General features: G+C 36.3%; 1 protein-coding gene and 1 long non-coding RNA gene across 4 annotated transcripts; one reads left to right on the forward strand and one right to left on the reverse strand.

The window, feature by feature from the left end:
- Nucleotides 1-4,748: 4,748 nt before the first annotated feature.
- Nucleotides 4,749-10,548, forward strand: LOC131329434 (uncharacterized). Its single transcript, XR_009200765.1, has 3 exons — nt 4,749-4,991; nt 7,738-8,072; nt 10,391-10,548. It is a non-coding gene; the product is annotated as an uncharacterized LOC131329434 (long non-coding RNA).
- Nucleotides 6,392-25,649, reverse strand: LOC131329432 (putative 1-phosphatidylinositol-3-phosphate 5-kinase FAB1D). Of its 3 annotated transcripts, none has more exons than XM_058362534.1 (13): nt 25,413-25,649; nt 23,914-24,203; nt 23,778-23,811; nt 22,926-23,639; nt 20,636-20,780; nt 20,214-20,555; nt 13,104-13,928; nt 12,320-12,654; nt 11,639-11,765; nt 11,355-11,510; nt 9,291-10,607; nt 7,851-8,117; nt 6,392-6,985 (listed from the first exon to the last, which is right to left on the reverse strand). In XM_058362534.1, exons 2-13 carry the CDS (start codon nt 24,152-24,154, stop codon nt 6,632-6,634), a joined length of 4,857 nt encoding a protein of 1,618 aa, XP_058218517.1. In that variant the 5' UTR covers nt 24,155-24,203; nt 25,413-25,649; the 3' UTR covers nt 6,392-6,631. The 3 variants fall into 3 exon arrangements, with proteins under 3 accessions (XP_058218517.1, XP_058218518.1, XP_058218519.1); XM_058362535.1 differs by having other exon boundaries at nt 23,914-24,199; nt 25,413-25,590; XM_058362536.1 differs by lacking the exon at nt 25,413-25,649 and adding an exon at nt 25,215-25,231.
- Between the last annotated feature and the right edge of the window lie 245 nt (nt 25,650-25,894).

A 25,894-nucleotide genomic window follows, 5' to 3' on the forward strand; every position in this document is an offset into this window, starting at 1 on the left:
GAATATGTGCAGGACAATTCGAGATGCAAATAATATTCAAGTTTGACACAAATTTTCAAAATCAATAAATCACCCAACACACGTAATAAAAATTAACTACGTCAAACCAAATATATTCTTGTAAAACTTAACCTAACAAATAAAATGTCATTATCAAATTTTCAATGTCTTAAAAAAGCTCTTATCACGATGAATCCAATGTCTCTTTGCCAGTTCTCGATTTCCCTACATAAATAAGATTAAGAATTATTAAATTCATCGCAAATAAATATGAACTGAAAATTAAATGAAAATGATAACTTATCACCCCTACAATAATTTAAATCATTTTATTACCTTTGAAAATATGCCAACACTCTTTTGACCAATCAACTTTTAATACAAAAGTCACCACGGGAGCACAATGGTCAACGCATCCAAACTTTGGAGCAGGAATAATAAACACGTATGGACATACATTAAATTGAGAAATGTAGTCTTTGAGCATTTGCGCCCCATTATCCTGACAGAACATCACAAATAAATGTATTAATATATTATTTTAATTCTATATACAGTGTAATTTATATATATATATAGTTTTTTAGTATTTACCTTTAACATTAATTTCTTCAGATATGAAGGGACACATTGTAAGATGAATTCTGCCTTCGTGTCCTTTACCAAGAGTTCTATTAAGCCAGTGGAGTCTTTTACAACCATCTTTGCATTATACCTACAATAAATGCAAATAAGTTGTATGTGTTACGTATAAGTTGTATTACTCATTAAAGATGTGTGGATTGATTACCTGGTTACAGTCTGCACATCTTCTCTACCACAATGTTTACACATAAACCAGCCGTACTGATTGTCAACTTGGTTATAGCATGTATTGCATAAATCAATCCATAGATGTTCAACATATATTTTTTCAATGCGGCCAATAACGCGATAATAGTTTACCTACAATAAAACTTCAAGTGTAGTTATATAATGATGCATGCCCAAATATTAACCATGAAATCATGTAGGAAAAAATCTTACATTGGTCCGAAACGCAAATTGGTTTATTCGAATTCTCTTGGCATTTGAAATTATTAATGCCTGTGGGAGCGAAAATCCATGTGTGCGGTTCCATGTTACTGACTTTTGTGCATTTTCATCTTTTGCAAACCTAGATAAGCACGATTTTTTTAGAATAACTAATCGAACAAAAAATACTAATCTCCATATAGTTAAAGACTAAAAAAATTGCAGTACCTCGAATTTAAGCTCAACGCAAGAATTCTCTAAATATATTTCTTGTGATCTTTCCTGTAGTAAAATAATAGAAAGTAAGAAGATGGTAGAATAAACAACAAAAGAAAGTAAGAAGATGGTAGAATAAACAACAAAGTTAGGATTAACGCAAAAGACCCATGCAAGGTTGTCAAAAAAAAAAAATTCTCGCACACTCATATTTTTCCTTCCAATTTTCGGCAAAAGAAACCCAATATGAAAATTGAACTTGCATGAGAAATGAAAAAAATCCTTTGATGTTTGAATCCCTTGCAATAAAACTAAAAAAAATTAGTCAAGAAACTCCTAATTTACGGCAAAAGAAACCCAATATGAGTAAAACTCGTCCATGAAAAAAATCAAACTTGCATGAGAACTGAAAAAATCAAACTTATATCACTATCGGTAATGGTCGTTCAGGAAGTTGTTTTTGGCAAAAGAAACCCAATATGATTAAAAATCGTTCAAGAAAGAAATCGAACTTTAGTGAGTACTAAAAAAAATCGAACTTACCTCACTATAGGTAATGGTCGTTCAGAAGTTGGAGGACATGGAAAATCTATGCATGTGACAAACAAACCCAAAAAATGTGGATTTCTAAATAGAAGGTATTAATTGCACACAGTAGGTTGGTCTTCTAAGGCCATCCACAATGGTATAACCAAAAATGGATAACCAAAAGTTGACACATCAGCTTTTGATTATTCATTTAAGAGGTTGTTAAGCTTACCAATGTTGAGGTTCACAATGGTCGCTTCTAGTTCATAACCAAAATAAGAGGTCCACAGCCTAAAATTGGTTATCCAAAGCTTAAAAATGCTTTTGATTATTGAAAAATGTTGCTAATTTTGGTTATCCAAAACTTAAAATTTGATTATTTTTAAGGATGTTGCTAAGTTTGATTATACCATTGTGAGTCATCTTTTGCACAAACATTATTAACTTTAAAAACAATTGACATTTGATTATACCACTGTGGATGGCCTAAGAAACGGAGACTTCTAAAACGTAGTGATAAGTTTAAATCTTCTAAAATTTAAATCTTATGTGATAAGGAAATCACAGGGAACCAATCACTCACACATTCCTAAATAGAAGGTATATTCCTTTTAGGTTGTAGACTTCTTATATATTTTACCTAATGCCTAAATAGGAGGCGGAAATGACTCCTTATATACAGTTTTGTCTATATCCCAAGTGATATGTATGTAATTCTCCTTTTAAAAAGGCTAAATCAATTACCTATGAATTCCTTTTCAATTATCGATCTATGGATTTAAAATAGACTAAATCAATTCCATATATGTACGTATTCTCCTTTTCAGTTTATAATCGATCCCATAAATCATGGGATTTCAAATGTTTGGAGATACATACAAATTGAATTTTAATTAGATGGGCCAAATGTTTTCTTTTTAATCGGAAGGAGTATTTTAGGTTTCATTTCATTAATTCTTTTCAAATATGTCGCTGGCTATACTACCCGTATATACGAATTCAAAAACTAATTCCGTTTAAAAAATATGTACCAATCTAAAGGTCCAAAATATACGGATTCAAGGGATGAAATATTTACCCACCAAATCAAAGATTTAATAACTAAAAGAATTCGTTGAAAGATTTAACAAAAATCTACTGTAATTAAGCAATTGTCTTGGCCAATTAGCTTTTGCCACTAATTAAGCAATTACGGTGGTGTTCCAACTAAACAAAAGGAAGGTTTTAGAAAAAGGAAGATAATTTCAAGCCCAAAAATTATCTGTATACGCAAATAATTTTTCTACCAATATGGATCTTGTTTGATAGATTTCATTGAGATCTTTTATACGGTGCAAGAAAAATCAAAAAAATATTTTTCATTTTCATTATATTTGAGTTTGAAAATTGAAAAAAAAAAATTTTAAAAAAGGAAAGTTATCTGGAACACCCCCTACGTTTACTCTCCAATTCTCTTCCAAAATAGAAAATAGAAGAGGAATGTGTGATTAGAAAATGGTCAAAAAAAGTTATCAATTTACGGACATGCCATTTTGTAGAATGGAGGGTAGAGATTTATGCAGGAGGAAGAGATAAATCTGGAGCGTTGGTTGTCTTTTGGATTCAAACACAGCTCTGTTTTATTATATATATATATATATATATATATATATATATATATATAAGTAAGGCCAACATAAGTTTTTCCTGGTTTTTCTTTGAGGGTGTTAAAGATGTTTCTTTTCGAGTTCTACTGGAGAAAGAAAGGCATGGGGATTTAACCAAGGTCGAGAGAGTTACGTACAGTTCTTGAGCAAGGGAAGAGAAGGGGAACATGAATAACAATGGAATATAATTCCTTTCTTCTGTTTGAATGGATTGTAATGTCTTTGGCTCTGTTTTTTCATTTTCTGTTACGTTCTATTTCCATTGTAATCAGAAGCGGATTTACTAGACATTACGAGTCCTTAACTTTTTGGCAAAGTTAGGCCCAGAAGGGTCACGTGACCCCCCTGAAATTTCCTAATCTTGCAATTATACGCCTATCAGTCTATGATACATTTCATTTAACCCCTCAAGTAGTGCTCATTGACATTTAGAAATTATCAAATCTATATCACACTTGTAATTCTCAAACAATAAGAAAATAACCCCTCAATAAATGTGCTTAACTCTCTCTATAAAAAATAATCCCTCCGTTCTGATTTAATAGTCCATCGTTCTATTCTAACCGAATAAAAAAAACTAGTTATATCTTTAAATTGTTAATAAATTTTATATCCAATATAGATCATATTTGATAGTTTTTGATTAGTTCTATAATACAATATTTTTAAAATCAAATACTCCCTCTGTCCCTAAATAAGTATCCGGTGTGCAAACCTAGATCTTACAAAAGATACATTTTTTTCGTTAGAAATCTTCTTCTTTTTTCACAATCTAAAAAAACTCATTGCTATCTATTGATTTGTGAAAAAAATTAATTTTTTTAACGTACCAAATGCATTTTTTTAAAGGCCTAGATTTGTGCGCCATACACTTATTTAGGGATGGAGGGAGTATAACATTATAAATTACAAGATATAATCAATTGAAAATTGACATGAAATCCCAAAAGAGACTATTAAATTGGGACGGAGGGAGAAACGTACTCTTTGTCACGTTCATGGATCTATGGTCAATCGTTTGATTGCTCTATTTTATATAAGGTCTATCAATTATATCGTATTTTTGAGTGATTTAGAACCTTGATTCCTAATTTAATTGCTAGGCATTTCATTGTGTGGTTTTGATACCTTCAAATTTATGCGTTGATTGTATATGGAATTTGTGATTTTCAATAGAAAACTCATCTCTAAAGCCTCTAAAACTTCGACTTGAACTAATTTTGTGCTTGATAGGGAAGAAATATTTCCAAGCTTATGATGAATAGTGCCCTTCTTGTCTCCATTTACTCCTTATTATATCATGTATGGGAAAAACTTTATCACGGATTATAGTGTTGTGGAGGAGAGCGAGTTGGCACACCACGTAGCAATAGGCCTGGGGCATTGAATACCGATATACAAATGTTGTTAGATGAATTCAAACTTGATCCTACAATTCCTCCTAGAATTCCTCTCCACCTTTTGGTTACCAAACTCGATCAGAGCAAACCCATGATGCCATTGGGCTGGGGTGGCAGATGATCGATCGATCGATCTTGGTTGGCTCTCTTGCTCTGATTCATGGAAAACCATGTCTGGAAAATTCAGGTACGTACTTTTGGCATGCATCTAGCTGCTATTACTCCATTTTTCAATGTTCCAGTCGTTTAACTAAATCTCTTCTAGCCAATGATCTGTATTTCTCTAGTTGTAACTTTGCATGACTTCTTGCCCATATCATTGGGAGGGACCCAAGCATGTTTTTTTTTTTACATGCTTGTTTGCATTAAATATATTGGAAAAACAGTATCTCTGCTTGCAGGGATAAGATTGCGTAAATCAACCATTCTCCAGACCCCGCAATGGCTGGAGCCTAGTGTACTAGGTTTGCCCACAACACCACAAACAGTTAACCATTCAGACTCGTTGAGTTGTTTACCTTTAATTCTAGGTTTTGATAAATATAGTTTAGGTTGGCTATTTCTTGAATTGATACTTATTAAAGACCATAGTTAATCAAATCGTATGGGTTAAAATCTGAAAGAAAAATAATAAAAATACTCCATAATTAAGATGATTTTCTTTTGTATTTAAATTTTGCTGCTATGATACGTTAATATTATATGTTCACACATTTAAAGACTGTTGGGTCCGGAGTGCCCCCATGGATTTAGTTAGACAATGTTACTCCCTGCGATCGCTCTAAAAACAGACCATGTGGGTGCGATATCGAATGCCAGAAAAGACAATTGAAACCCTTCTTACCACCAATTGGTTTTAGGAGATATGGTGGAAAGCAGTCCGACAAGTGGTATAAGAGCCAGGAAGTCAAGGGTTCGAGTCGCGGGAGTGTCCTCGTGAGGAGGGATTGTTGGGTCCGGAGTGCCTCCATGGATTTGTTTACACAATGCCCACTCCATGCGACCGCTCTAAAAACAGATTTGCGGGTGCGATATCGAATGCCAGAAAACACTTAATTGCAGCATTCGCTAACACCAATTGGTTTTAGGAGAGATGGTGGAAAAGCGGTTCGACAAAGACTACATCGGTTGTTGTACTTAGGGTCGTTCTAAGTACAAATCAATCTATTCACAGAAAAATGGACGCAATTAATTACCTTTAGTCTACTTGGTAGTGTATATATTCGTTTTCCTAACTTATTCTTGCTTTTCCTGTTTCTCATGCATTCAGTAGTCACGAAGAAAACAATGAGAAATGTGAGTGAAAAAAACAAAACTGACACCGAACAGTTGGTACTTGCATGATTTCCTTGAGCATTTCCTTCGGCTGTTAGTCTGGTGATTGATTAACCGTTGCGCATAATAAATTCAAGAATTTCACGTTTTTCTAATCTGCAATTAAAATTCAAGATTAGATATCTGCATAAATCATCTGGGTTCTCTTCCATAGCTTTCTTTACTTAAAGAAAATTTGTTCAAATGTTGAAAGGGGAATTGAATTACAGCCATGCTGAAAAACTACTCACAAGCTTAGACCAAAGGCAACAGTAAACATGAAGGCCAAACTTTCTTCCATTGATACAAATAATCATACAAAGTCTCCTAGTATCACGACTTTCTACAATTACTTGATAGGCTTTACAAAATTCATATGTATATGGCTCCACATGGCCAGAACCTAAAGCTATAAATCTCCTCCCCAGGATTCAATAAAATTTCTGAATGAGTGGGGGGTATGTACTACTATGAAATGGACTATGTACAGTACTTTAGAACAAATATCAAAACTCAACTCAAAAAACCATTTGGCTCCCCTTGATCTTGAGATTTTGCATGAGAAGAGGAAGAATCATCCTTGCCCGTGCCACAGAGTTTGCAAGGGTTAGAAGATCTTTGTGAGCACCAATGGTCCGGAACACTCAAGAAGTATGTAGTGATGAACTTTCTAAATCTCTTCTTGTACTCTCGTGGAGAAATTATAGTGGGCAACTGGTTTTTGGGAACAACAAGGGACGCTTTGACCCAGGTCTCTAGTTGCTTATCCCACGTATACTGTCTGAGGTAGTCTATAATGCCGCACACAAGTTCGCGCCGATGAGTATCCACTCCCACAAGTAGAGAGTAATCCATCACATTGATTGACTGCAAACAAGTGACAGATATGTAAATGCAGCAGGTAAACTGTTTGACTTCTATAGCTGAAATGGAACAAAGGATTAAGCAAAAGAATAAGAAAATCAGTGATTAGTGTTTGTTTGGTATTGTTTTCGTTGTTCGCGTCTCGGAAAAACATATGATAACTAAGAAGCAGGGATGTAGACACGGTTCATAACAATTATCCAACAAATGCAGATATAGACACAGCTGGGGACAGGGGAAACAATTTAATATATAGGTATACTCGTGTGTTTAGCTGTTATTCAGATGAATACTGTGCTGTGAAACACCCAAAACTAATATTTTATGTTGTGATTCTTACCCTTTACCTTTTTGAATATGTCACCACAGACGAGCCTTCATCAGGTGGCAATGATTTATATGCGCTCTTACCTTTTACTTTTAAAGTATCGTAATTTAACCTCCAAAACCAATTTTAAATAAAAGAATTGGCGATGTCGTGTCCCAATTCGTGTCTAACTTGAGACACGCCATGTGACATGTCCTGCCTTGTCCCAGCATGCCCAACACACTAAAACAACCACAGAACCACTCAAGAGTCTCGGTAATTCGAAAACGTGAGAAGTATAAAAACATTAGCTCGTCTCATTTTTGTGCAAAAACAGTCTTTAAAATTACAAAAGAACCATTCTTTCTTTATTTCGGTTGTTTCCAACATACGTGTTTCAGAAAACTTCTTCCTAAAACAGTAGCCAAACAAGTTTTCTGTTCTGCAGAAAACAGAGAACTTCAGAAAATTTTGAAAACATAAACAATACACACTATTCAAATGCAGCTAATGCCGTGGAGATGTCAACATCATCGCAAGGGATTTTAACTTCTAACTTACATTGAGAAATGTTGTGTCATTCCACACAGCCCGTTGCAGAATACGCTTGGACTTGGTACCAACATACAAGGGAGAGGCATTCATGTCATTGACGAAGTTTTGGTCTAGAAGAACGTCTCCTGAACCATCAGCTGCTGAGTTGAATCGAGCATGCAAAGCACCTTTAAGATCGTACTGCCGACCAATATTTCGTCCAAAAGAAAGGTTCTCCATCACCATAAGGTCATGTTTCATCTCTTTCCCGCTCTTTGTCTGCCTAATAGTTACCTGAATAAAATGGAATCAAATGCTTATAAGAATATCCAATGTATGTCAATATGTAGATGTTAATGTTGTGTTTGATAAAAGGAATCACCCCACTAGTATCCTGACCCATCTCATTATCTTTGTTCCTTAAACGCCCCTAGCAAGGTATGTTTGAACTCTAGATGGCAACCAGCTGATGCCTATTCGTACAAAACTTTTACTTGGTAGGGAAGAAGAACAATTCAATCAAAAAAGTAGTCATGGATGAGGTCCTGGAATTTTTCCAAGCAGGGTCCGAAAAAACTTAATCCTGTAAAATCTTGAAGAAACAGTTCTCAAATCGCAACTTAACGGCAAATTTAATGCATTAATGGCAATGTTTTTAGAAATCAAAATAGCATTAACAAGAATATATACGAGTTACGCTCAACGAGATTTCCTAGTTTGAAATCATTCCAAAATTGCATGATGACCAATAATATTGCATACGATCATTACAAAGAATGTGACTAAATGATGATTCAACCAACTGATCCTAGATTTGGGGGCACAATGGTAATTACAACTTTTTTTCTTTTTTTGCCCGAGAAAGAATTTTCGTGGCTTAGAGAATCCATATCTCACTCCCTAAAAATCATCCCCAAACTAAATTGAGGAGAAAAACCTTAAAATAGTCCTTTCTTAGCCTCCCTAAAGCACTTGAACAAATTATTTTTGCTACAGTGCCTCCTGAAAAATAAGGAAGCAATGTTCACTCCTAACTCTAATTTTGGTATTTGTTTCTCTCTCCTTCAACTCTCTCAATCACTTCTTGAAAAAAAAAGAGAAGGATATTTTAATAGAAAGAGGTATAAATTATAATAGAGAGTCTGATGCAATGAAGATATAAAAGTGGCTTGTTTAAGTAGAAAAGTACCTTTTTATCCCTAAGTTGGTCCAAAATTAGGATGCTCCAAGAAAAAGCTTACTATGGTGTTGAATCCAAGAAAAAGAATATTAACTCCTATTTACCTCTTTCCCAACAACAATTCATTTGACATCCATTTGTAGCATAAAGGTTACTTCTTTTCTCCACCATAACTACATACATCGAGTGGGCTACAAGCCTACAACATCTAGTATATCTATGCACATATAGGCTAGGAAAAGTTAATGAAGGAAATAAACCAGAATGAAAAGAAAAAAAAAACCAACCTGATAAATCCCAAGTATTTTCGCAAGGCAGGTTTGGTTCCCTTGCTCAAAGCACTCATTCATGTACCGAAAATAATCCAGAGCAAACTTTTCAAATGACTCGAATTCTGTCTTCTTAATTTCCTTCACAATGAAGCGGTCATCAAGAGTTTTAGCAAAGAACGATTTACTCTTGCCACCTTTGGCGTCCCAATTTCTACAACGACTAAGAGAAGCAATGTAATCAAGCTCAGAGGGACAACATCGGCTTCTTAGGTCACGGAATTGGTTTGCGTACAAACAAAGTACAGAATATTTCCCCTTACCATGTGATTTTCCAAACCCCATAGGGACTTCTGGATTTAAGGCCCTAAAAGAAACCAAGGAGCCTAACAAATTCAACCCATCAAAACTGGAGAAGTGTGACTCCTCCGAAGATGGCGGAGAAGGGGTCCCATCTGAATCCAAAGAACCGAAAGAAGACCAATATGGGGATGCCAGAGACGATATGCGTGCTACGCTGTGTGAACTCTCATATGTTTTAGGCATTGTTGCTTTATAATCCCCATTCAAAACCTCTGTCGAACGGGGTACATCCTTCAACAATGCCAAAGCACAAGCAATAATGCTTGAGAACTCGTCCTCATAATCTGACACCATATATTCATCGGTACCAAGAGGTATGTGCAGCCTTGAGCCCTCTTCAGTGATCAGCCGAAGAGCATTAGGGAAGCTCTCTATGGTATACCTACATATAGAATCATATCTTGGCACACAACCTCCCTGAAGATCTTTCAAATAATTCATCCGAAGTTCCGGAAATGGAGTCCAGATCCATCCTCTTGGATTTTCTAAGTTAGGTTGTAGTGGAAAAGCAGGCAAACCTCTTTGAGACGCATCTAAATCATGACCATCATCTGTAGAAATTGGAATAGTTCTCTCTTTTGCCAAAGGACGATTCTCTTGTTGACAATTCTCATTGCCAAATGAATTTGACCTCTCAATATCCTCAGCCACATCAGATGAATTTGTTCTTTCAATAGAAATTGACTCTACAAATGCCTCCCCATTGATTTCCATGTGAACACTGTTGTCAAAAACTTCATTGTTGCCACTTTCAGGAGAATTTACGGAGCTGTTAGTTTCCACAGCAAGCATTCCATTGCCAGTGGTTCTACCGTTGATCACTCCTGAATCTGAAGAGAGGAGTGAATGCAGACGTTGATCCCAGATGCATGATTCAAGAAGGAGATCACACATAAGCCGGTTCAAACTGAGAAGCCTGTACACAGCCACATCTGGATTTCCACTCTTGACGGCAACATTCTGAATGTTCATCTGATTTTGTTTTGGGTAACCAAACAGAACAGAAAATAACCTTAGCTACACTTGCATAGCAAATTTCACCATAAATTTAGAAAAATAAAGGAAAAAAGGAAATCTGTGAAGCGGAACCATTAAATTCAGAAACATGTGAAACTTGGCAAAACATAACATTTGATGCTGTACGAAAAGGGAAAGTATCATCTTTTTTTTTTGATCGGCAATGGAAGGTAAGTCTAATATGCCAATTATATTACATTATATCTAGAAAGAGACATATCGAGCTATTACATTCCCTTGTCCTGGAGATAACTTCCGATTTCTTAAATCCCAAAAAACTTGATAGTCATACTTCATCATTAGTACTGTGCCCCTGGATAAAAATGTGCACCTAAAACCCACCTCTCAAACCAGCAGATGTATATCACAATATCAGTTATGCAGCCCGATTATATCTTGTAAATTGAGCAATCCTAGTTATAACGAATCAGAACTAGACCACCAGTGCAGAACAAGGTAGTCAAACATTGTTTCCTAGGCTATGAGGCTCAAATCACATAGACCAACGGTTAACCTACAAAGCTATATACAGAGGCGTACACATATAATATTAAAGCTTTTCAGTGAGGGCAATCTATCTGTTTACTAACCATAAATACTCGTCTTCCTTGGACAAAGAAAATTAGCATCGAGAGATACCTCATAATGAAAAGTAATTCATCAAAGTAAGTGCCAAAAACAAGTATGTAGAAGAGATCTAACCTCAAATTGATTTCTTTCCTGCTTTAACATCTCTTGAATATCAGAGAATTCCTTCAACCCCCCATAAAGGTTCAGAATTGAACCTGAAAATCGAGAAGCAATCCCCTGCAAACATTTTGCAACCTCATCGAAGAAGTGTACTCCTTTCTTGTAAACCTAGAAGTGAAAGAAAGAAATGTCATCCCAGTTTAAGCAAATGAAAAATCAACAATAAATTCCATTTTTGTATTGACCCATAACTGCATGTTTTGAATACAGTTAAAAGAGCACTAAAAAGTTCATACATCGTCAGTTTCCCTCTTAAGTAAATCTCCTCTGATTGAACTACTGAACTCCAGTTTCTGAGGTGGCAAAGATACTGAGTAAGTTGCCACTGCAGAGTTTCTCAGCATTGCAACCATGGGGCCTAATCTGCACGTGGCATTCAGATTTAGTGTGAATGCACATATCAAAACTCAAAAGGTAGCCTAAAAGAGATATAAATAACCCACCAACATGTAAGGCACACGATACTCATTTATGTCATGAAAACTGATGGATGGCATTTAAGAGGAGATATACTGAGGACAACACAGGAAATGAATGCACCAAAAATTGGATTCTTTAAAAAGCTATCTCACCCAGTCATTTTCGTTGTGAAAAGTACCTCAAGTATTTAAAGATTTAGGAACATATGTTGATCCAGCAAATAATTGCATAAATTACAAAAACATCCTTTATATATGGAAGATATTGCAGATAGACTTTGTAGGAGCAGTGCGGGGGCAAAAGAGCCAAAGTGCCTCTCTATGCCGTTCTGCTTATAAGTCCTTTAACATGCACGTGAATGTTAAACTCGTAAATAGACAGTAGATACCCCCCTGTAATTCAAATTAAAATGTTCCCCTTTTAATCCAAAAAGCACCAACACATAAGGGGGACAACACATGTAGCCTTCAATAAAAGTATGGGAAAGTGGGTTGTACCCAAAGAAGTAAAGGAAGTCCCTCTGTAGAGAATGCCCGCAGCTAGATAGTCTACTAAATGAAGAGTGATTTGAAAAGCTGAGCTCCAAAAACTTTCCAAATGATAAACCTCGGGCAGCATTGGAAATCAAGACCCTCTTAGTAGATTTTGAGTTCCCATTGAGCGATTTACATTTACCACAGCGACTCCACATCCAAAGCTTTCCTACAGCTTGACCAGGCAACTCCCTCTCTTTAGGAAGGCGTTTGACTTGAATTGTGAGCTGCTTATTATGATGCGCATAGTAGTAAAAATGAGCTTCTGGTGGTTCATTGCACGTGGCACACTGAAGGCTCTGCAGAAAGCAGAAATTTGTATGAGGGCCTACCTCAAGTGCATGCAACAAAAATGCATAAATATAATATAAGGACTACCAAAACATAAAAAAGACCAATCACATACCGCCACCTTAGGAAACTGAAAACTACTTGGTCATTTACTTGCAACTTAACGAATTTTCCTTAGAATTGCTATTGCTTTAAATAGTCTTAAAGCTACTAAAAAACTAATTCTGTGAAGCATCATCCTCAATGCTTTTGGATTCTGATTTTGAAAAATCAGTTTTTGTAGAATCTAAAGGTTTGACAATCACCCACACAACCTTCATTACGCTGCAGAAACACACCACTAGTTGATTCTGCGGATGAAATTTCTACTCAGCGATCCAGTTAAACTCATCCAAAAGCACATACTGAAAATACGTGAAATAGAACAAACAAACATATAGATGGAGTTATGAGGAACCTGATTGAGTAAATTATCTTGCAAAAACTTTCCAAGGGGAACATCAAAGTTCCGGTAGAACTTGATATGAGAAAGATGACTTTGCTCACAAATAGCCCCTCTTGAGGCATTGCGGCTAGACATCAAAACCAAAATGCTTTCAGAATCCAACACACTGCTGATGTCATCCTTACTATGCTTTCGGTCCTCATTATTTCCACCACATTCAAGACTATTTGAAAGGGCTTTGCAACAAGCAAACGGAGAACAGGGTCGTTCATTATCAGAAACCTTGTCTTCATCAGAGCCACCCTTTACTTCAACATCATAATGATCGAATGACTCTTGAGATGTCGAAGCATTAAAGGAATCTGGAATAGGACCATTGGATTCCCTTTCGTTAAAACCAAAGTACTTGGACATAGGGAAACTGTCCCCAATAACTTTCTTTAGAGAGGCTGAAAGCGATGATAACCCAGAAAGAATAATGGGATTGTATGGCTCATAAGAAAACATAGAATTTCCTTCCAATGGGAAATTTAAGTCATGGAATCCTCCTTCATGACATTCATTGGATATGGGAAACTCAACCGTATACATAGAATCAGTTTCGGCACTAGACTCCTCGAAACAAGGATATTTTGAATTACTCGGTTGAGCAGAAGGAGATTGTTGATCAGTCATAGATATACTTCGAACTCCATCGAAAGGGATGGTAGAGAACATAGTCCTTTGATCTAGGAGGAAAGAGGTCTCTAGAATTAAATGATATGCCACAACGACTGCACACTGGACCACACATTTAACCCTCTTCAATTCATCACTGTGAGCTCCCTTCAGCAAAATCTGAAAGATCGACTTGTAACCATTAAAAAATCAATAGAATCTTTTCAAGAACAACTACACAATAACATAAACATCTAATAACAGCAAAAGGAAAATAATTGGTTCCACATATTTACTCATAACTAGTCTGTGTCTGGGACCAAGTTAAACAATGGAACAATTAGTTTCTAAGGGCAGTCTGGAAAATATATCAAGAAAAAAAGGAATTCATTGTCGACAGTACACAAAGCTATCATAGCAAGTAATAAACAAAAGAAGTACTTACACACTCATCAGAAAACTAAAGTAAAAACAGCATTCACAGAATATAAGGAGACAAGGGAACGATAACCAAGGTTCACTCGTATCCAAGAAAATGCCAACAAAAATTCTTAATTGTAAGAGCAAAAAAAAAAAAACAAACATGGGATCCTATATTCACCGCCTTTAATCAGGTAGTTCATGCTTTATCACTGCTAGTGTGATGGCAAACACCATGTGTTTGCAAGTTCTTAGGATGGGTGGAGATAGGTAGTGGTTATGGTACGAGGTGTTAATCGATTACTATTTTGCCCATAACAGTTATTTAATGGGACGTTAAAAGTAATTGTAAATACTTAACTTTTGGAAGGGCAGTAACAAAATCACTTTTGTGATGGGGCTTCAAAAATTGGTTACGCCAAAATCAATTCTCCCTTTATATATTAGAAAAGATTTCCATGAACATGCAAGGCACAGTCGTCAAAGCATGTTTAATACAAATTTCTCATGATCTACATGCTGCCCAGGCACTAGAAAGATCTTGTGGTCACATAGTTGCCTCGTGATAATGAAGGGACAGAATTTTCTTGAAAAAGAATATTTCTTGCAGTTAAGTGAACATGCTTAGATAAATAGCTTACAAACACACATAGGTAGTAGCCATCGTATACACTATTGGTATCCACACGACTCGCTGCCTTGGTTTTACTTATCATTCACCATTTATTCATGAAAAAAAAAGGTGTAGAAAGGCCATTAGAGACATCACCTATGGCCATCTTTGCAAGGGAGGCAATCACCTGCTCATTTCCCACGCGGCCACACCACTTTTTCACTGATTCAACCCAAAAGCAGCAACTATATATGGTGAAGGATTGAAGTGGAAGAAAACTAATCAGATCATAGCAAACAAATTATAACAAATCAAAGCAATAGTTTAAGTCTTAGTTGCAGGATCCTTATGTCAGGATGAATCCACCCTAGAACCTTTCTCCCGTGTTTCCAAGCCAGAACCTCCTCGAAACCTTGCTCCCATTGACAAAGGAGCACGTTCCCAACTATGATAGAACCTCTCAAGCATATGCATCCCCAAAGAAATAAGAGAAGAGCACCAAACAAGAAAAACTCTGAAGCAACGATAAGAGTTATCTACCGGGCACTTCATGCAACTAAGGTTTAAATTTCACTTTCATTTTTATGACACACCCCTAAGAGTTATCTACCTGTGTCCAGTACACCATGATGGAAAAGGATAATCATATGGCTCCAACAAGCATAACAGCAAAACAAACTTGATTACGAATCAATTTCCTAATAATACACTAAAACCTCTCATGACACTTTACTCTTTTTTCAAAATAACGAGATACCCATTCCAACTATGTTATGCTTAATATGACATGTGTTTGTTTGGAACAATAAGAAAACGAGCCTTGCCGAAATCCCTTAGAAAGTCCTAAGATATTATTGGGTTACAAAGATTTAGAACATAAACAATAAGCAGTCATCAACATCCAACGCTGTACAAAACTTGTCTGGAAAAATCCATTCGCACTTGGATCCACCTTATCCCATCTCAACTCAACTTAGAGAGCCGTAATCCAACTAGTGTGAACAATATGCAACAAGCTAGTCAAAGTAGTTTGCGGCCAAGTTTCAATTATCCTCAAGAACTGTAACAACTCCGATTTTTCATTCAATAAAAATCTCGTTGTTATTCGAAATTTCTTAATTTCTCTTGATTGCTCGATGGTTTTCTTATTGATTTCTAGCGATTTGTATTCAAGCAATTGAACGCCTTATCGCCTTATTCCTCGACTAGAAACCCTGATTGCCATGCCTAATCAATTCTCAACCAACTAGTTAGTTTAACCAAACTAGTAAACCATTTAATCGCCTTTTAGCCTTTGTCCATTGGATAATAATTGTTAGGGTAATCTTTACCCATTGGACAATAACTTTTCCATTATTATATCTTGATAAGTACATGTATATATACATATGTGTATTTTGCCACATGCAAAGGACATGTAGTCTTTTCTAAAAGCTTAGTTTATTATATAAGTACCTTGTCCTTTATTATCCCTTGGTTATTAACCATTAGGGGATTTATTACCCATTGGTCAATAGGTTAGTCTTGCCAACTAAGTACTAGGCCTATTAAACTAATCTTTTATTAAGATTCCCTAGAGTACAAAGTACACTATTTTATTAATTAAGTACTAGTACCTTTTGTATTAGTATAAAAGGAGAATCTTGACTTTCAAACCCCTTAGATCTTAGTACCATATACTTATATATACTGAGTCTTTCCTTTATATGCATATATATATATATTAGTAGGGGTGTACTAATAAGAGAGAGGAGAGAGAGACCGAGAGAGAGAGAGGAGAGAGAGACCGAGAGAGTGAGAGGAGAGAGGCCGAGAGAGAGGGAGGAAGAGGGAGAGAGAGAGGGAAGGAGGATGGGACTTGTACCTTGTTATTCTTTCATCCTTTCAACTTTTGGGATGAATATCTTCCAAATCTATCCTTTCATTGTCCTATATTGTTCTTTAAACACCAAATCTTGTACAACTCTACCTCCATATCTTCCATAGTCCCCTCCAAAGTACTAAACCTAGCCATGCAAGCCTAAAACTAGGTGGTTAGTGTGCAAGCAAGCCTTAACTTCATCCATCAACCTATCAATCAACCATGACAAGTGAAAGAAAAGTGAGAAATCGAGAGAGAGAGAGAGAGAGAGGAGTCTTGGCCTATAAATAGAAGCCATTCCAAGCTTCAAACTCACACCTTCAAGCTTTGCTCTTCCTTCTCTCTAGAAATTCTAAGTGTTCTTAGTTCTAAAGTTCTTGTTTTTCTTGAGTTTCTTGAGAGTTCTTGAGAGAAACCACCAAACCACTTCCAAAACCACCTCTAGATCTCTAAAATAGTTTAGCTCAGTTAGTAAGTTGTTTCTAGGAAGAGAAAAGTTCATCTCTCTTCCTTTCGAAGCAATCCGGAGCCGTTACGCCGCCGAATCACAAAACCGACGACCAATTCACCGTAGCCGACCACCGCCAAGAAGTAAGGTAGGAATCCTAGCCCATTAACTCTATGTATAGTGTAGAATCGTATGATGGAGAATAGGACGTCGTTAGTTCAAGTAGGAGTAACTTTTATTTCCATAATAAATAAAGTTATCTATGTTTGGAATGTTTGAAATGCATGATGATTGGTAAACCTATTTCGCTAATGGATGTATAAGCATGCTAAATAATCTAGAATTGGATGATCTTGTTAGATTAATTTCAAGACTTGTTGTATGCTTATGGAAAGTTCTACCGCGGAAGTTTATGCATGAAAACGAGAAACCTAAACCAAGAAAGTTAGAGACATGACGCTTAGGGTGAGGTTAACGAGGAAGAAAATGTGTTTTCCGAGGAAGGAAATATTTTGAAACTACATAATGACCGGTTTTGGTGGCATTATGTGAGTTTTGTGTGTGTGTGTGCCAATGGGAACCCGGCGCGGCAGAACTATTGTGAGGATACTCGGGAGACCGGCGCGGCGGAACCGAGGTTGGGTGTGTGGCTTGGTTATCCGTGGAGAGGAGCCAATGCAATCGTGTGCCAATGGGAACCCGGTGCGGCGGAACCATTGTGAGGATACTCGGGAACCCGGAACGGCGGAACCGAGGTTGGGTGAGTTAGAAAGGTGTTATGGAAAAAGAAAAGTGGAAATAACGACACGGTCTACGATGAGTCTGAAAAGTCAACACTAACGTTAGTTTGAATAAAGAATGTGGATTTGATTAACTGTTTGTCAATATGAATGATTTATGTAGAATCGTTGTTATTATGATCTCTTGTTCTTAAGTTAAGAGTTAGTGAGTAGGATTATACTATTGAGCCCGTGTAGCTCATGGTGTTACCTTTTGGTGACCCTGACATATTATATGGGTGGTGACGCCGATATAATATGTCAGATTTGATAGATGAACAGGGCGAACTCTTCACTTTGGAGGCGTTCGGAGCCGAAGAACTCGCTAGGATGGAGGAACAAGCGGAGCAGTAGTTAGGAACCCTAGCTTCCTATTTTGTGTTTAATATACTCTTACGAGAGTTATGTTATAATAATGAGCAGTGACTCTCTTTAAGTTTTGTAATAAATTATCCTTTTAGCGTACCTAAAATTAGGGGCGTTACAAGAACTTCTCTTGAAAATAGTGTAATTGGTGGACACGGGGAGAGTTTCACCACATTAAGTCTGATTTAACAGTCTTCATTCAAAGAGAATCTAGGGTTACGAAATTACCTTTCGGGAAGTTCATGACTTCTTTAAAAGGCACCTTAAAATGAAAAAACGCGCTTTTCAGTTTCGCTTAAACCCTTTAAATTAAAATTTATGTATCCCATATTGAGAGGGCGATAACCATTTTGTCCTCCTTGAGATACATTTTTTTCCCAAATCTTCCCAAATCTCTCTCTCTCTCTCTCTCTCTCTCTCTCTCTCTCTCTCTCTCTCTCTCTCTCTCTCTCTCTCTCTCTCTCTCTCTCTCTCTCTCTCTCTCTCTCTCTCTCTCTCTCCTGAGACCGACACATGGCACACTGTAACACGCACACAAACCATACAGCTGTATGCTCGCAGGTTCTCTATGTAAATACACTATATTTTACTATTAAAAATAGATGGGCAACTGATGAATATACATGTTTTTACACCGCAACACGCACGCACACTATATGGCTATATTCATTGTTATGACTAATGGTATGTAATATACATTGCAATATTTTGTGGTATAGTATATAATTTTATGCCTAGTACCAGATAACAAGACTAATATCCCTGACGTATCTATATCCTATTTTTTTAGGTTTAGTCGTAATGCCATATCCATATCGTGTCATATTCGTATCTCATATTTGTATTTGTGCTTCATAGACAGGCACCCTAAAAGGTTGAGGTTGGCTTCAATGTCAAAGATGTTAACACACACATACCACTCAGTCTGATGTGAGTTATCGAAAATAGTTTAAAATCAATGTGGTTGTAAGAAATGAGTCCTTACAAATCCTTAGTGCTTTGCCAAAGGAAATCATTTAGAACCACGGTACAACGAAGTAGCTTCGTAAGGGATTTTTAATATGGCTTGCAGCAAATTGCCATGCTTATTGCCCTTTTCATACAACTTGTAGGAATTTGTCGTGCTTATTGCCCCAGAATAAAGTATATTGACAACAAGGAGAATTTTAGAATCTGGACATAAATGGACTGTTACTCTGTTAGGCTATAGAATCTACAGAACCTAGGAAGCTTATGAGTTAATTCAACAAATGTTTCTAAACTAGGATACAAATAGAATGTTCCGCACTAACTGCAAGTCTGCAATCTGACTCGGGACCAAACTCCAAAGGCAAGAGCTTACTCACTACTCTGTCTCACATCAGTCAAACTTTGAGTAATTGCGTGCATTTTTGTCTAAATCTTTTCAGGTACAGAGAACAGTGCGCACATAACAGTATAACACAGTTATGTCATCCCAAAGTTTACTAAATTACTAGGCTGGAATAACAATGAGAGCTCTCCAGCTTATGTCAATCCTTTGAGCATAAAGCATAACTATGCTAAAAGATGGCAAAAAACTCACAGGTGGGGGGTAGAAATTTCTCATGCATGTACAGACAAACAGTTGTATTTGTGCATAAGTGAACTAGTGTAAAATAAGAAAAGATTAAAAATATAATCAGAAGTCCAATGTTCATTATCTAGCAAACACAAGAAAGTCAAACTAGTATATGAGATGCTAAAGAGGAAGTAATAATAACAATTACAATACAAGAAACGAATCAATCACACATGTAAGGTGCCAAATACTGGATACTGAATCATAGTCATTTTCTCCGATACAATCAAAATAAGAGGATTGCTGAGTATCTTTCCCATCCACATCTTAAGTATTAAACCATCTTTAACGGAGATAAACTATAAAAATCTAACCACTTTTGGAAGGAAAAGACTTCTGGAGCACAAGAAATAAAACTTAATAGGAAGAGATGCTCACCGTACAACCCATACGTGTAGGACAGCCCTCAATGAACATCAATGTTTTACTTGGCTTCTTTCCGCTATCAATAGACACATTGTGCTCCTCTACAAATTTTTCAAAATGAAAGTAATCGCAGTGTTTAAGTTTTTGGCCTGCCAAGATATCAGTTGATAAGATCGGTGAACCAGTGCAACGAGCAACTCTCTCTAGACGATGCAATTTCATATCAAAGACTAGTGTCATTCCTTTTGGAAGAATAGACTCTTGGATATCACGTGAAACAGTTTTCTCCACTAAAACCACATTCGGTTGGGAGATGTCAATCATCTCCAACATGGACTTCAGTCTATTCTTCTCCTGTCCATAGTAGGGCTTACAATTAGAAAAGATAGTAACATTACTTTATCAAGAGTATTAAACCACTCAACACATTTTACCTGATCCATTGATTCAAATGATGAAAGCCCACTTGAAGAGAGTCCAAGCGCTCCACGTATCAACAACAATCTGGGGTTCTTGTACTTGGTTGGCATATGCTTGTGAGCAGCATGCTTTTTGAAGACCAAGCCACGGATCACTTGACTGCAAAATAAAATATGATTTTAACCCAATGATTGAAATGCGCAAAAGAGCTAGTTAACGTTCAGCTGTTTGACTTTTATGGCACATCAATATGGCATTCAGCACATTTTCACATTTATGCTCCAGTTGTTTCGACTGAAATGTTTTCCAGAAAAGGTTTTACACATCTTTCTTCTGTTTGTTGAACAAAACAAAAGTAAAAAAAATTCCAATAAAAGAATTCTACTCCAGAGGTCAAAATCTGGACAAGAATGACTTACCTGAAGAAGTACTGCAAGTCATTTTGCAATACCCATATACGTACTTACTTCTCGAAATGTTGTCAAAAAACACCCAATTGTCATCTCTCATTATGAAACCATATAATCCATAACTCGTTCACTATATACAAATCAGCTTACAGATTCTTGTGCTTAGTCGGTTGATATGAATTAGTGTAAATATTGACTACTATGGTTGATTATAAATGCAATTCGTTGTACTGTTCAATATGTGGGAATCTTTGATCATAATATTACTTGGGCTAAACTTTTCCTGGTCTTTTTGACAGTATTTTCACTTGTTTTCTTTTAATTTTTACGAGATTTGGGTCAAACTTTTATATCATATATTTTGTCTCGAAGAGAGGAAGCCGAAAAGTATAAAAATGTAGACCAAAGTTGGCAAAAAAATTCATATAAGACGACGAAAAAGACTTGACATTTTGAGTTCTTTTCCTTCGTCATATATGAACTTTTTTCCAATTTGGTCAAGATTTTTATAATTTTTCGATTCCCCTCATCAAGATGAAAATATGATATAAAAGTTTGACCCAAATCTCGTAAAAATTAAAATAAAACAAGCAAAAAGACTGTGTCAAAAAGTCCGGAAAAAGTTTGTCCAAACTCACTCAACCACAACAAAATACAGGATTTTTCATTTGAATCAATCAAATATGTCTATTCTCTTTTTCTGCAGCGTAAAACTCAAATATGGGTAAATTTTTGTTCTCAAAACCATCTTTCAAGTGTCAAAGGGGCATTCTGTCTTTTGCAAAACCATTTTACATGAAGAACATTTTATGGTGCAAAACGTTTTACGTCAAAGGACTCAAAACAAATGGAGCCTTCATAAAACATAAGAATTGTCAACAGAGTATGTGCAGGTACCTAACTTATTTTGTGCAGAAAATCTTTTCATGCATTAATGAACTTGAAACAGCATACTAAATAGTTTGAAGTTTCCCTGGAAAGTTGAAGGAAAGGAACAAGATACAAAACTTAAAAGTAGAATCCATGGCATACTGAAAACCTGTAAAGTACCAATTTCCCTACTCTACCCTAACCCTACCCTAGGGCTAGGGTACCCTAGGGTTTAGGCACTTTCATAGGGTTTTAGGGTGTGTTTTCCTATTATAGGGTTTTAGTGGTTTAGGCACTTTCATAGGGTTTAGGGTTTTAGGCACTTTCATAGGGTACCCTAGGGTTTAGGTTTAGGCACTTTCATAGAGTTTAGGGTTTAGGGTTTTAGGCACCTTCATAGGGTACCCTAGGGTTTGGGTTTAGGTTTAGGCATGTTTTAGTGGTTTACACACTTTTATAGGGGCAATTTTGAAAAAATATTTCAGAAATACTTAACGGTGCATTTCCGTTTTTTTCTGGACCTACACGTAAAAACCCCATATTAATACCAAGGAAATATGCACTTCTTTAAAACAAATTAACAGAATCGGTCTCTCTAGATGGTTTACAAGTATGCACCTATCCATGACGTAATTCTACCTACGCAGAAGAAATTATTACTCTCCTCCAAAAAACGAATTCCATTCCACTCGAAGTGCATGCAAACACTGGCGGATTTGCCTAAAGACTAGAAGGGCAAGTAACCCCCTCTTATCTTTGGGAGAGTCACAATAATAACCTATGTAAGAATTACAACTCTCATTTTACCCCCTTAAATAGTTATCGTAGTATTCATCACAAATTATTTAGACCCCTTGATGTTTATAAACTTTCAAGCCGGCCCCCCATCCAAATCCTAAAAATTGCATAACAAATCAGTCCCTATTTGCTATTTTAAAGTTAAGATTTATAGATTCACCTCCTATGCCATTTCTGGATCGATGAAAGGACAAAAAGTAACATATTTTTTTTAAAAGCATATCACCTTTGGTTACGAAAACCAGTGGCAACACACTTGATCTTCACATAGCCATCAGGGTCCATAGCCTTGCCCTCTATAGCATCAGGCTTCACAAATGAAGCGGCTTCCCATGATAAGGAAGTAACTATATCCACCCAACTGTCACCATCTTCCCCAGAAGGGGAAACCTCAACAGATTTAAGAAGTTGACCCACAAGGGCTTTAAACTTTCCATTCATCACCTCATCCATTGCCTTTTTCTTTTCATCTTTGACCCTGTAGCTTCCACTGCCTTCTTCACCAATGCTACTTAAAGAACTAGGCTTTCCCCATGTTGTGCCATCACCACACTCATCATCGTCGTCATCGTAATTGACCAAACTACCCTCCTTGTCATCCTCTCGGTCTTCTGCCTCCGGGGGTGACCATACATGACCATCCATTTCATCCTTCAAAGAATAAGGTGTCTCAGTTTCCCCATTAATATCTGAACTAGCACTTTCAACAACATTGTCCTTTGCTTCTTGATTATCAACATTTCCGTTAAGTTCTTCATGTCTAGAAACAGTGCAACTGTTACTACCAGTACCGTTTCCCTTTAAGTTGACTTTTGCCTGCTCATTGGATTGGTGAATCCCATTTTCATGAATCGATGAGCTCAAGTTTTGTAGATGGCCATTTGGCCTAAAGTTGGGATCCTCACTGCTGCTGGCTGAGCTATCTCCATCATGATCACCCCTATCAAAATATAAAAAGCGCGTGTAAAAGAAATATCAGAAAAAATAAGCTGATATATTCCTAAATTTTCTTGGTAAGTGCCAACAAATCTATATTTCTGAATTGTCCTTTCCTTAGGGAAGGAATTGGGGTGTATACCTGCCATTTGAGTATGCCTCAACCGAAATATCACCTGAAAAGCCAAAAATGTTAACAGCATAGATGCACAATTTATGAAAATGGATGAAAAGTTGCAAACGTATCAAAATAATAATGGGAATAGTGGAAACTTTACTGCAGCATGAGACAGTGCTATCACTGCTGGTCAGCGAAGAAGTTGGACTGATATGTTGTTTTGGACAAGCACTTAAACCAGTCTGATTTAGTGATTCTTTATCTTGCTTTTCCACACAAAAGTTGCATGACAATTTGGGATCTCTTCCTTTCGATTCAACAGAGGTCAAATTTTCCTGCTTCTCCTTGCTTCCATTGGACATGGTCAATGGTGCTCCACAATCATGACACATACTACACATCTGATCCCAGAAAACTTGGCCAACATGTGGATTCAATTTGATCTGCTATCTGGTTCACGTTTAAAAGGATTAGTTACTTTGATTACAAAAACAGAGAATTAAACAAGGAATAGGTAAGGGATTCAGAGAAGCTCTCTCTAACATACATACATACATAAAAATATAAAAGGACAGATCCAAGAAATCCAAAGGAATCCTATTTGCCCAAAATCGAATCATTAAATTCAAGACACACTTCACGCCAAAGTTCAATTTAAAAATAAAAAATAAAAAATGCCGTTGTGCAGCAAATGAAGATTCAAAGACTGTAAGATTAAAACCCTTGACACTGCTACCATGCTATGTACCATATAATAGGATAGTTAAGAAACTGGTGATCGATTTCTACATGCAATACAACACCAAAACAATATAATTTCCTGCAACTGAAACAAAATTATAATCGAAGAGGCATTCAAAACACACAAAATTAATTTTCTAACAATTGTTTTTTGCTACATGGAAAATCCCAACAAACAAGAAATGTCTAAAAATAAAATAAAAGAACCCAGAAAACTCTGAGATCCAAAACTGCCCAGATTTAGTTACAGAGGCATTAAATCTAGAATATGTCGGAACAAATATTCCAATACATACCATGACTACCCTTATAACCAAATTACAAAGGCGGACATGACGTTAAGAAATTGAGACGAAATTACAAGACATAATCTGCAATTCTAATAGCAAAACCTCACCCAATCCAATACTGCTTATCTTCCTAAACTTAGATCAAAACTTGAATTTGTGTGAATAACAATGACGAGTTCACAAACATCATAAAAAATATTTAAAAAAATTAACTAGAAAATAAAGCCACAAACTTCATGCTTCCAACCGTTCAATCTCAAGAGTAGCAGTTACAATACAAACAGAAAAAACCCAGTTGAGGGTATTACCCCAAATCTAAAGAATCTTATCTTACAGTCCAAAAGGAGAGAGAATAGTCAAAACCAAGAATCACTCCACGAGTCAAGATCCAAAAGCAAAACAGATGACAACCCCACAAGGAAAAACATACCATAAATTTTTAAGGCAGTTGATCTGCCGACTTTTGAGTCAATAATAGACTCAAGAAAATCAAGATTATTATCCCCACATTATAACTTACCATTTGAGGCTCAAGAGCAATAAATAGGGAGGAAATCAAAATAAAAAGCGGAAGAAGTTAAATTAACAGTTGTTTTTTTTATTTTGAAATTGAGTTAAATTAACTTACTATTGACGCAAACCCCAATTAGCACGGATGTGATGACTTTCGAAACACCTCTCTTCGGTTCGGTATACCCAATCAGCGAGAGGTTTCTGTATTTTTCTCTCTAGAAAGAAAAGAATGACAATCTTGCAAATTCAAATACTCCTTGAGGAGAGAGAAGTGAGAGATGACCGAATTTGAGAAGGATGAGGAGGAGCGGAAGAGAGAAGATGGCAGAGGAAAAGCATATATGTGGGTCCCACTATAACAGCATATGAACAGCGGAATATATATACACTTGTCCTAAAAATACAGTTACGTGTATATGACGTGTATTTTCGGATGAAGAGTCAAATTTTGAAGATGAAAAAATTGGTTGATGTCGGAGTGGGCATTGATATAGATACCTGTAATAATTGAGAGGATTTTGATCATTGAGTGGATTTTGATTATTTTCCCTTTTTATTAATCATCAAAGCAAAGTTTACAACGGTTAAACGGACCCG

This window comes from Rhododendron vialii, chromosome 6a, assembly GCF_030253575.1.
Source record: "Rhododendron vialii isolate Sample 1 chromosome 6a, ASM3025357v1".
Lineage (NCBI taxonomy): Eukaryota > Viridiplantae > Streptophyta > Magnoliopsida > Ericales > Ericaceae > Rhododendron > Rhododendron vialii.

Bases quoted from the DNA above. Each gene is read 5' to 3' on its own strand.
- LOC131329432 (XM_058362534.1), bottom strand. From the start codon at position 24,154: ATGTGTAGTATGTGTCATGATTGTGGAGCACCATTGACCATGTCCAAT. The intron at 23,812-23,913 runs GTAAAGTTTCCA...TTGGCTTTTCAG, and splicing joins TAGCACTGTCTCATGCTGCA to GTGATATTTCGGTTGAGGCA. The intron at 8,118-9,290 runs GTTGGTTTTTTT...CATTTTATTCAG, and splicing joins AAATACTTGGGATTTATCAG to GTAACTATTAGGCAGACAAA.